The 13,142-nt window shown below is 39.3% G+C and overlaps 1 protein-coding gene across 1 annotated transcript in view; it reads left to right on the top strand.

The window, feature by feature from the left end:
• MAN2A1 (mannosidase alpha class 2A member 1) overlaps nucleotides 1–13,142 on the top strand; it is a 161,235-nt gene that overhangs the window by 20,888 nt on the left and 127,205 nt on the right. Inside the window, exons 2-3 of the mRNA XM_019940811.3 lie at nucleotides 8,458–8,715; nucleotides 11,016–11,160. Coding sequence (XP_019796370.2) covers nucleotides 8,458–8,715; nucleotides 11,016–11,160 — 403 coding nt within the window. The remainder of the gene's footprint in view (nucleotides 1–8,457; nucleotides 8,716–11,015; nucleotides 11,161–13,142) is intronic.

The raw sequence follows: 13,142 nt of genomic DNA on the forward strand, positions 1-13,142 counted from the left end.
TTCCATCTCTTCATTGAACTTCTAATATTGTTCTTATATTGTTTTTATGATATTGTTATGTTGCTTATCTGTTTTCTCTTGTAACTCTGAGCATCTTTTGAACAATTGTGAATTATTTGTTGGGCAATTCCAGCCAATGTATCTTCATTTGTTTGAGACCAATTACTAGAGGTTTACTGTATTCCTTTGGTGGAGCCATGCTTCCCTGATTCTTTGTGATCCCTGTAGCCTAGTAAAGGTGTCTGCATTTGAAGAAGCAGTGACCTTCTCCAAACTATGGACTGACTGGTAAGAGAAGCCTTTCACCTGTGGGTGGGGGCATGCTGGAGCATGTTGTGACCCCAGGTCTAGTGGTGCAGAGCTTCAAGTGCAGGGGTGTGTGGCTGCATCAGTTTTGAGGGTCAGTGTGATGTCTCTTTGGCTCAGGCCACTGGATTTCACGACATTGATGTGTGTGGTCTCTGGTGAGTGATGCAGGGTGTTTTCAGTGGCTGCAAGGGCTGTCTGAGTCCTCAGTGGCATCGCTAGGTTCCATGGCTAGGTATCAGAGCAGACAGCAGTGATGGCCAGAGCTGGTGGTGTGCACACATTTGCCCATGGGAGCCAGCTACAGGGGCCAGTGTAGTGGCAGGCAGGGCCGGTTGCAGACGTACATGTATTTGTGGCACTACAAGTCAGGCAGCAAAGCTGGAGCCAACTATGGGTACACTGGTAGTTGCAGGGCCCCGGTGGTTGATGTGTACTACTGTGACTGCTCCGTCTCACCATGAGCACGCCGCAGTGGAGGCTGGTGACAGGAGCAGTCTGGGGGTGTGCAGGTGCACAGCTGGCAGGTCTAGCTGCCGGTGGGCACAGTGTTGCCTGCCGGTGACAGAAGACAGGACCACATCCTGACCCACAAGCAGCTGTGGGGGCCCTTGCGGTAGGCATGCTTTCCCATGGCTGCACAGTCTCTTCCTGGGTGTGTGCAGGTGATGGAGGCTGGTGATAGGCATCAGGTTGGCAGCAGCTTGCAAGTGCACAGCTGGAGGGGCTCCCATGGTAGTGGGGGTCTAGGCTGGAATCTTGCACTTGAGCAGCCACAGAGGCCTGGTTTGGCTGCTGATGTGGTTCCTGGGCTCCAGAGGGGATGGGTGTGGAGGAAGCAGGAAGGGACACGGGGCTGGAGTCAATGAATGTGAACACATGTGAGGTGAAAACTGGTGAAATCTGCAGGGGTTCTGTGACTACTGTGCTGGCTATTGGTTCCTTCTTCAGTGATGGAAGCTGCTGGGTTTCTCTGCAGAGCTGGTCACTGTGACCTCCTGCTGTGTGACTGCTATTGGTAGCCCCTGCTTTTCTTCCTTGTTCCTAGGTGTCTCTATGTGTCTCTTTGTACAGTGCTCCAAAGGGCTGAGGAGGTTGATCACTTACCCACTTTTCTTTCCCAGCAAGGGGAACTCTTTCTAGCTGTGGAGTTCGCTCTTGGCAGTGAACAATGTTGGCTTGGGGGACAGCATGATGCAGGCAAAATGAAGCTGCTTTCCTTCTTTTTTTGTGTGATATTCTCAGTTTGTTGTTCCACTGTGTTGCTGAAATTCTGTAAGTAGACTCCAGAGCTCTCCCAGAACTATTTTGTTTGTGGATAGCTGTTTAATTGTTGATCTTTGTGGGAAGATGGAGGCTGGGGTCTCCTATGCTGCTGTTTTGGTTATGCTACTCTCTTGACTTGGCTTTAGAGTCTGTTCTTAATCACAGTTGTTGTTCCCCTTCAAAGTAATTTTAGAAAGCCAAACTTTTATTATAGCAGTAGCAGCAGTAATATCTTCTTGAGTGCTTACTTGGTGGCAGGTTCTGTGCTAAGTTCATTTACAGCCATTCCAAGCAATGGGTATTAGCACTGCATTTAGCCATAATGAAACTGAGGCTCCCCAAAGTTAAGCTTTGTACTTCCTCAAGGTCACAGTGCTTGTAAGTGCCACATCTAGGATTGGAACCCAAACAGTCTGACCCAGAGCCCGTGTGCTTAACTATTTAGCTAAACTGCCTTAACCTTTATCTGGTAAAAGGAGTCATTAAAAGTAATCATTATTTGCTGTTATTTAAAAATAAAAATGTGGTAAGGTATAATATCCTAGAGCATGAGATGGAGGAGAGTTAATATCTATTTAAACAGATTATCAAAGGGTGCAGGTCTGTGAATTCATGTCACCCTGTGGGGAGTTGAGGGATGACTTGCCAAATGGTTTATTGTCTGCTGCATTCTCTTAGGTATTTCACTAAAATGCATGATGTCAGAGCCATAGGTCCCAAACTTGGCTAATCACCTGAGTCACCTGTGGAACATTAACATTGCAGTTTCTGGGGCCCTACCTGAGATTCCAGGATGAATCCCAGGGATCTGTAATTTTGAGCAACCTTTACAATGAGTCTAATGGTCACTGTTAGAGCCTCGTTCACCCAACCACATTCACTTCATGAAGGACACTTCAGTGACAGAATCCAAGTGCCGAAAAATCTTGATGTGATGGAGTGACATGCTGAATCTAACAAAATTAAATTTAAAGGGGGGAAAAAGCATAAATGAAAGGGGGTATAGATCTAGAGTTGCAGGTATATACACACACACACATATTGGGGTGAAGTTTTGTTTCTTTGGGTGAAGTTTCTTTTGCATTTTGCCATTGGTGGTTATATAATATACATGTAATATTATTTCCTCTAGAGTTCTCTTAATTATGAATTTGATTTGGTTGAATGAAGATTTCATATCACTACCACGGTAAGAAGGATTCTAGAATCATCTCAGAGTTCTTTATCCAAACTCCCTCCACCCTGCCCCCCACACGTCAGTTGAAAATCATAGCCCATTGAGCCATGGTTACTGAAGGTTGTGAAATCTGAAAACATTTGATTGGACTGTACAGAATCCATAATCTTTGCCCTAGAAAAGGAGCCACGTATTTTACTCTACTCACGAGGTCGTGATTGTCACTATGTGACCGAATATGGGTCATTTTTTATTTCATTTCCCAAACAGTCCATGAAGATCACCCTATTATTTAGGACTCCTGATTCTTTTCTTACCTACTTTTTGGGTTACAGTGAAGAGTTTTTCTGGATTTTCTTTCTTTAAAAATTATTAGTTTCATTTTTATTTGTATTATTTTTGGTGTAGGTATATGTGCCAAAAAATGACATTTACTACTTCCTTGTCTTATGAAAAATGTTACACACTGTTTTTCTGTCTTTTTTTTTTTTTAAGTAAATATTTGCATTTCTATTGTGTGCCAGGTGTTGTGCTAGGGATCAGGGTACAATGATGAGTAAAACAACTGTGGTGCTTGTTCTGAATATAGTGATTCATTTAGTGATGAAGATGGGGAAATAGTACATGAATAAAATAGGTAAAAATGCTGTGGAAGAAACAAAAAATAAGCTGACATAGAGTATAACATGAGGAGGCCTATTTTCGAGAGGATGGCTAGAGAAGACTATGCAGAGGGGACATTTGGAGCAGAAGGGAGCTGGAGCATTCTGTAAAGAGAACATGAGCCAAGGTCTTGATGGGGTGGAGAGGAGCAGGTTTAGAACTGGGATAAGATCAGGGTGAAGCTAAGTTGGAGGAGAGAAAGAGAGCAGCGTGGGGAGATGGATATGCAGGTCCTTATTGAGTCTAGTGTGAGGTGTTTTAATTTTTTTTTTAAGTGTGATAAGAAACTAGCACTGGATTGTAATAAAGGTATTACAGCTGAGTAGGGCATGGTTGAAGGATGTGGATATAGGAAATCCGTTAAGAGGCTGCTATACTAGGCTAGGAGAGATTGTTGGTGGCTTGGACCAGTGTGGTAGCAGTTGAGAGGGAGAGAGGTAGATGGATTCGGTAAATATTTTGGAGATAGGATGAATGAACTTGCAGGTGGGTTGGATGTGTGAGCAGGGTGAGGAGGATTTCAGGAGTGGCCAACGAGGTAGACATTGAAGCTACTTAGTAAAGACTGGAGGCCTATAAGATGGCTTTTTGGGGAAAGTAATCTTTCAGACTTAAGTTTGAAACCGAAGTGGAGAAGTCAGGTAATCATTTGGATACATGGGTCTATTTTTCAGAGAAGAGGTTTCATTTGGAGATATAAATATGGGATACATCAGTACAGAAAATGGAATTTAAACCAAGAAGTGGATGAGATCATTTAAGACAGTATAGAGAAGGCAGATTTCTCAGGAGCTAACCTTGAGGGCCTCCATTGTTTAGATACTGGGGAGAGAAAGAGACTGATAAACAGTTGGCAGGAGGAAAACCAAGAGCATGCGGTGCTGCAAGCAAGTGAAGAAAATATTTCAGGGAGGAGGGAGTGGTCCACTGGGCCAAATGCTCCTCGAGATGATGAGTAAGGGAATGGTGGGGCTAAGGGAAGCACCAGAGTTTATTTTATTAGATAGGATATAGTATTAAGTTGAACCATAAGAAATTGGTGACATTGGACTATTTTTGGCTTATGAGAATGGCAATTTCATATAATTTGACCTAATATAATATATTATACTATTGAGGATGAGTTGCTTTTAGAAGGCGAGTTTGATGAAGCAGTGTTGAGGGAGTTTAACCAAAAGAATACAGCCTTTGAGCAATTGGGAGAGATGGGTTTGGAGCTCACCAGTGGAGTGTTGGTCTTTGAAGCGGGGCAGGGAGGCACATATTTTTTCAGTTGTAACAGGAAGGAAGAATGATATGCACATTCAGCCATGCTTGAGTGATTACAGTGATGCCAATGCCAGCAGCTAGTGTCTTATGGGACAAATAATTATATAAGTTTTTGGATTTAGCAGTTAGGTGTATATAGATTGATTTTGTTCATAGGGCGGTGTGGGTACTGATCTTGGTTTGCTTGTAGTAGGCTCTAAATTTTCTCTCGAAAGTCTTTGCTATCAGTGATTTTTTTTTTTTTCTCAGTTTTTCTTTTTCACCAGAAGCAGAGTAAATCAAATATCATGACCTCCTTCCCCACTCCTTGGCAGTGCTACACTGTGGCCTCCCTGTAGAACTGATTAGCAAATCAAAGAATAAAGTGGTTTTCTCACAAGTGATTTTCTTGCCCTACAGAAAATTGTCTTTTTCAATATTACCATCAGCATTCTTTGACTTGTCAGCATAACTGAAACATTATCTATGATTTCTGTTACTTTAATGCAGACTACAAGTGTATCTTTTTAAGGTCATATCATGCTTCTCTGTCCTGTGTACAGAATTTGCTTATGGAAGTATGTATATTTCAAGAATTTTAGCTGTTTGTAGCGAGACTTTATTCCACTGCATAATATAGTTTAAAAAATGATTTTCATTAGACCATTATGCTAGCATATCTCTAGGCCACAATTTTCTCCATGGACTTATTAATTCTGTACAGAATCCCAGGTACTGATCATTAATTGTATCTTTAAAGCTACAATGAGATTGAAAGTCCTCTTTAATGCCTGCAGGATCTTTTTTCATGGAACATCCATCGCCTGTAATGTTTATTTTGTATAATACTCTCATCCATGGGTTTTGGGACTGTGGCCATAGTGAGAATATTCGCAAAAGGAGGCTCTTTTTTCTCAGTGTGTTCTTTTAAGCTATAGGTGGCTTTGCTATGTGCATGCCTCCAAAATTATCTTTTCCCGAAAGTACAGAAAGATCTGGAGAAACATGGGCACCCATGAATTAATTTATACATTATAAGCGTCTGATAAAACACGTAGCATCTTTAAAAGCTCTGCGATGGTGGTATTTTAGACTAAGCTAAGGTTTTATTTTATGGAGGTGTGTAGCTTTACCGCAGGCAAGACAAGGCAACATGTTCTAATTCTGCTTGGATTCAGAGGAACTTAATTTACTGTTGTTACCTGCTGCGGTAGAAATTGCAAGCATCACATGAAGTAGGCTTGTATCTTCAGTATTGGAAATAGTCAACGAAACTCATCAGTGGTAATTTCAAAAAGCCTCAGTCCGGGGTGTTGTGATAATGAGTGAAGAAAAGTTTTTCCCTTATTTCAGACAGCCTTTGATAGTATGTCTGTTTAGGAAATTAAATACGGATTAGTCAGCTGTGTACCTAACTCTCAAATATTTTTAGCTTCTTTGGGTGAACTTTGGGTTAGGCCAAGGGGCCCCCTTTGGTCTTTCCACGAGAGCCAATCGACCAATACGGATGTGTGCCTATAGAGAAAGATTTGTAGTGTAATATTGCTCAGTTGCTGACCGGCAACCTCCATCATTCAGCTAGCTTCTTTGGACCCTGAACTAGTGTGTCAGTGATCCATCAGGTTTCATTTGTTTTGCCATTTCTAGTCAAGGACTGATCCATATTCTCTGTCTTGCTTTTCATGGGGGGAAGTGAGGCTTGTCTTGCAGGATGAGTTCTTTGCTAAGACCTTGCACTTTCTGCTTCTCTATACATAGATGAACAGGCTTGAATTCTTCCTTGTAGGACATGGCACCCCACCCTAGAGGTGACAGTTGCCTTAAAGGACTACAGTTCTGACCTGTAGGGGGCTCTTTCTATCATATGTGTCTAAGTAGAGAGGCCTGTGAGAGTATCTTTCAGGTCTGAGGAGGTCCATGGCCATCTTGTGCTCTTTGTTTCTTCAACGTCTAGGCTTTGGGTATTCATCTCCAGTGTTGTCTCTCCCGCTCACCCTCAAGGTACCTTCCTGCTGGTTTGCTTCTCATCTTGGCTATAGTAAGTCCCCTACATACGAACCTTCAAGCTGCGAACTTTCAAAGATGCGAATGTATTATAAACTTACTACAGTACAGTGCTATCAATATATAGCCGATTGTGTCAGCTGGGTACCTAGGCTAACTTTGTTGGACTCGCAAACAAATTGGACTTACAGACGCGCTCTTGGAATGGAACTCATTCGTATGTAGGGGACTTGCTGTACTTTTTTTCTTATTCCAAAGTATCTCCCTTAGTCCCTTCAGACTTCTGTCACCTCTCTCACAGTTTGCTGAAGTGGTCTTCTCTTGGTAGATAGCACTCTTTTGATTTCTCCCCACCCCTTGCTGAACTGGCCAATACTTGGAACTTGAATCTTTCTTATTCTTGGCCTCCCCATTACAAAATCCACAACCACTCAAAACGGACTAAAGAAGAGTATAAATACCCTTAACCAGTTTTTTCCATCTTGATTATGGCCTTCCTTATGTATTTTTTTATCAAAAGAGGATCAATCATGTCATACATGCTACGTTTTTCATACATACTATTTTAAAACTGGGTTTTCTTCACTGTATCTCCTGAAAGTAACTTCCCAATATTTCTTTGTTTAAAAAATTTGTATTTCTAACTTTTTAGCGACTGAAAACTGTTTCATGATATTAGATGTATCACTTGACCAGTCCTTCACTTTGGGACATGTAGGTGTTTTTTCTACTTCTTTTCCTTCCCCCTTTCTGTCTTCCTGTTATTTACTGGTGAGAGAATTTTTGTTTCTGGGTGTACGGATTTGTTTATTTTCTATGCATATATTTTATTAAACCTTAATGTGGACATTTTTGGGGTCATAGCGCAGGCTATTGCTATTGCTGTGGCACAAATGCAATGTCACCTTGTGTATTCAGACAGGGGCCCATATCTAATGCACATCTGTCTTTCCAGCATGTAGCCTGATGCCTGTACAGTGGGTGTTCACTAAAGAATTATTGTTGAGTTGAAGAAATGTGAGGGCCATGTGATAAACATATAAGTACTATGTATTTGGGACCCAAGATATAGGAGTGAACAAGACAAAGATTGTCATTGCTCTCATAAGTTGAAGGTTTATTCTATATAGCATGGTTTATGTTTAGAGGTGGCAAGCCTCTACATGTGAGGATCAATTAAAAAAACTGAAAGATACACAGTAGTATAGTAGAAGCAATCTAAATGACTTACAGTGCAGTTGCTTGGGGAAGGTTCATGCCAATCTTTTTCATAATATCGCTAATTAAGAATTGACTAGTTGATTTTTCTATTGATGATAGTTCTTCTTTAGGATTGTTCACTAGTGTTACTGATTGAAATGGAATGATCTTTTTTAGGTTCATACATTTTTGCTCTTATAAGTAACTGGAATCAATTATAGTTAAATTTAAAATTTCATAGCTGAGTATAATATGGTGTTATACTTAGTGATTTTAGAGACCTGAAGATCTTTTAGGGCTGGGTTTGGGGTAATAGAAAATATAGCCCCCAATATTTTTGGTCTTTCTGTTGCACATTTTAAAATATGACTAAACAAAGATTGCAGCCATGGAGAAGATTTTCTGCTGTAAATTGGTGTTTTAACAGCCAGCTGTTACGCATTCATGCATTATGTGATCCAACTTATAAAAGTGGATAGTGAAGGGAGAGTAGCTGCCCTCTTGGTCAGGCACATAGTTTAAAGAAAATGTTGTGTGTCTCTGCAGAGCTATATTAGAGTTTCATATACCTGCCTTTTTCTTTTTTATTGCAGGGCCAGCTCTCAATGTTGCAAGAAAAAATAGACCATTTGGAACGTTTGCTAGCTGAGAATAATGAGATCATCTCAAATATTAGAGACTCGGTCATCAATTTGAGTGAGTCTGTGGAAGATGGTTCGAAAAGCTCAAAAGGCAATTTCAGCCAAGGTGCCGGCTCACCTCTTCTGCCATCGAAACAGTTGTCTCTCACAGTTGATCCTGGAGACTGTCTGTTTGCTTCACAAAGTGGAAGTCAGGGTTCAGATGTGCAGGTAATATATGCATTCGTTAATAATCACTGGGCTTTGATTTGTTTTTGTTTTTTTAGATTTGATCTGGTATCTGTTCTTAGTTGCTGAATTCTCTGGATTATCGTTTCTATTTTTGTAAAATCATTTGATTAGTCAAATGATCATTAATGTTCTTTTTAGTGATAAATTACTGTAATTCTGTGTTTCTCCTAATTTTTCTTATTTTATACTTCCTGACTATGGCCTTTTCTGTATGCTTCTTAGGTCTTATTTTCTGTAATAGTTGAAGACCTCCAGAGGTTTAAATCTGGCCAAAGAGATTTTTTTTACCTTCCTTTGGAGAGTACCAGAAAAGCCCTACTCTTAGTATATATCTGTTCTACATTATAGGTTTCACACAGTGTAAGGTTAGATTCTTTTTACTGAATATGTCTTTGTGAGAGGGAAGGGAAATGTTCTAAAGCTGTGCTGTCCAGGATGGAGGCTGCTGTCCACCTGCGGTTAATGAGCACTTCAAGTGTGGCTAATTTGAGTTAAGATGTGCACTAATATCCACACAAAGTGTTGAAGAGTTAATGTGAAAAAAGAATGTAAAATATCTTGCTCATTCATTACATCTTGCGATGGTAAAATTTCGAATATATCAGGTTAAAAAATATATCATCAAAATTAATTTTACCTATTTCATTTTACTAGAAAATTTTAAATTATGTATTTGGCTTGCATAGTATTTCCCTCGGGTAGCACTGTTCTAGAGGGTAGGGGAGTTGAAAACTAAGGTAAGAAAGGACTTCTGCCTTTCTTAAACTTTTGGTGTGTCACTCATGTTTGCTCTGTTCTACAGATTGGCAAAGAGCTATTTTACCGTTGTACCTTAGACTGGAAACTGGAACGTGGTGACAGGACCCTGGGGTGTGAATATTTTAAAGTTGGACAAAAGGAGTTGGCTCTGGCCTTGCTTCAGAGTAGAAGTTTTCATTAACTCTTGGGGACAGAGAACATGATATGATCTCGAGGCCATGGCTCACAGGCCACACCGGAAGCTGGGGACAGTGGAGCTGCCCGGGCTGTGTGCCTACAGCCTCATCAGCCTAGTGTGTGGCCAGGTTAAGATAGGATCACGATCCTGTGCTTTGAAGGGGTATCTATTTCTGTGAGGCTTGGCTTTGTTTAGGTTTTAATTAAGTACCTTTTAAAGGGAAATGATAAAATCTTTTTTGGGGGGGAGGGGAAGGGTCTAAATCTGAGCTGGACAGAAAGGAGCTGCAGAGCAGCCATGGAAATGAGGCAGAGCAAGGCAGCAGGGTACTGGGAAAGCTGCAGGGCCCCAGAAAGACCTGGAAGGAATAGCAGAGAGTGCTCTCACATCCTCTTATCCAGCTGGTTACCAAAGATTTGTTCTCATCCTTGGGAGTATTTTATTTTAGTTATAAACTTCCAAGTGAAAGATATATTATTGTCTTAAAATACTTTGTATTCACTTTTATATGACTTGCTTATCTTAAAAAAATTTTTAACCCATTTATGTATTTATTAGGATGTAATTTTTTAGTTTGAATTTTACCAAAGGAGGTTTGTGTTCCTTGTTACACTTACTATTATAAAGAGTATGAAAAATAACTTTTTAGGTTTGTTTGGCTTTGTTTTTTGGTAATATTTTTTTTCCTTTTTGTCTAAAAAGATTATTATCTAGAAGGAACACTACATTGGAAACTTAGAAAATATTTGAACACTAAAAGCTAAATCTCAATGTAAAAAATGCTTCCATTTTTAAACCTAGTTGACCCTGTTATAGTTTTATTTTTAGAATAAAAAAGGTAAACATACATAGGCAAAATTAAAGAATAGCTACAGATCCATTTCCATTCAGATTCAGATACATAGGAGATTGATTATAATATAAAGATGAAGTATAAAATAATTTTCAGTACCGTGTTTGAAAATGCTAAAATACTTGATCATGATGAAATTTTTTTTTGTTTGCTCTTCAGTTCCCATTATTTTCTATTAAATTGTATTGGAAGTAAAGCAAGGGAAGAAGAATTGAATGAAGATATTTTATATTAGAAGCAGAAGAGGAAGGGGATTATTTATCAGGTTAATTATATAATACAAATAGCATTTTAACCCTTTGAATGGTGATGAAATATTTTCTGTCTTAAACTCTTTAGATAATGTCTACAGAAATAGTTTTATCTTTTAAAATATATATACAGTATAGCAAGGAGTAGTTTTGAGCAAATATTTCCAACATTAAGTTTAAATTAATAATGGTTATACATGATTAAATTTAACTTTTTTTCTTTGTCTCATATTTTTAGATGTTAGATGTTTACAGTCTAATTCCTTTTGACAATCCGGATGGTGGAGTTTGGAAGCAAGGATTTGACATTACCTATAAAGCTGATGAATGGGATACTAAGCCCCTTCAAGTCTTTGTGGTGCCTCATTCCCATAATGACCCAGGTAAAATTAGTACTTCAAAAATCTAGAGGTTAATAAGCCCTTGTAGGCCCAGAGTATTTTAATGAGAATCTGGTATAACCCACTTCTCATATATTTGAGACGTTTATTCTCTGACTTTTAACAATAACATATTTATTTTATATGTAGTTGTGTTCTCATTTTATCAATTTATGAGCCATTCAAGGATAATACTTGTATAGTATGAAATAGGAATAAACACAAGAAGGTCTTAGCGGGCTTCCCTGATGGCGCAGTGGTTGAGAGTCCGCCTGCTGATGCAGGGGACACGGGTTCGTGCCCCGGTCAGGGAAGATCCCACATGCCACGGAGTGGCTGGGCCCGTGAGCCATGGCCACTGAGCCTGCGCGTCCGGAGCCCGTGCTCCGCAATGGGAGAGGCCACAACAGTGAGAGGCCCGCGTACTGCAAAAAAAAAAAAAAAAAAAAAAAAAGAGGTCTTAGCTTTGGGAGATGAAAAGTTACATGTATTTAAGGCACTGATAGTTCATTTTAGTTACTTCTTACGTATTGTGTGGGAGAATTATTTCATGTCCATAAACTCCATGTTAGAAAATGCAGAGTGCTCATGGGAAAGTTTGTATCTTTAAAATGTAGAAACAGTATAAAGTGGTTAAGAGCCTTGATGTTAAGCAGACATGAGAGTGAGTCCCAATCCCAACAGTGTTAAACAACTTTAGGCCAGCTTCTTAACATGAGAGTAAGTTTTTTCCTAGGTGGAATCAGGCTAAAGTACTTACTTCATAGGGTAAAATGTTAAAGGTATGTTACACAGCCCTAGAGTAACTGCTATCATTATCATTAATGTTGTTATTCTTTCATATAACAACTTTTGTTATTTACTGGAGCCAGAGATTTTCCCCCCATGGTAAAGGGAAGTTGCTAAAATGATGATGGGAAATATGATTTGATGTTTATCTCTGTTAGTGTGAGGACACAGGCAATGAATAAATGCCCAGTGAATTAAGTTGCAGGATTTTTTTTTGGAATATACTTCCAAAGACCTCTTTTGAATGACTTACTTTTGCTTCTATTTGTTATTTTTCTCAATTTCATTATTACTATCAGAGGCACCATATTCATTTACTACTTTGAAGGTTTTATTCTTTATTTTCAATTTTGTCATACTTATATTCTTTTCAACAAGTTTATTGTTATGTATTTATTTCTGTTTCTAAGACAATAGAACTTGTTACTTTATGTCCAGACAAATGATTTGGTGAAGCTTTGTGTGTGTGTGTGTGTGTGTGTGTGTACGCATGCACCCTGCTTTTGGGTGTGAGAGATAGTCTGGGAGATAGAGCTTGGATGCTGAAATGTTTGAATTTCCAGTATACTTCAATATTTAGTATGCACAGAGGTATAATATATGTGAAGTCAATATTGTTCTGGAAATTTGTGATGAGCAGTTACTACACATCAGCTTCTGACTTGGTTTCCTTGTCTTTGGTCTTAATGTCTTTATCTTTTCCTAAAAATCCCTATTAGTCTTATTAACTTTTTCTCTTACATGTTTTATATCATCTTCCTCCTTAGTCTTAGCCTTTCCCTTCAAATCAAAACTCAGGGTTGCCTGGGCACTGAATAAAGGCTACAGAGATTTGGAGCCAGGCAGAATGAAGCAGACCTTCTGGTGTCCTTGGGCTTATTTATCTATAAAATGTAGAAAATTGTGTATCTATAAAATGGAGGTCATATAGTGGACAAGAATTAGTTATAAAATAAGTACAAAAGTGATGAAAATAACATCTAATAAAAATTCCTTTTGCTATTTATCCACTTGAGCACCAGATTAAATAGTACATTTGCATTTAGGGGACACATATGAAAACACAGTCTTTGTTTATATCTGGACTCAGTGAGGTGAGGTGCTCACACTTTACATGTGGGATCTGAGACTTGCCTGTAGGACTGCAGATTTTTTTTCTGTAAATCTCATTTACTCTGAAATAGTCCCTCATTGAG

The sequence above is a fragment of the Tursiops truncatus genome, chromosome 3 (genome assembly GCF_011762595.2).
Source record: "Tursiops truncatus isolate mTurTru1 chromosome 3, mTurTru1.mat.Y, whole genome shotgun sequence".
Taxonomy (NCBI): domain Eukaryota; kingdom Metazoa; phylum Chordata; class Mammalia; order Artiodactyla; family Delphinidae; genus Tursiops; species Tursiops truncatus.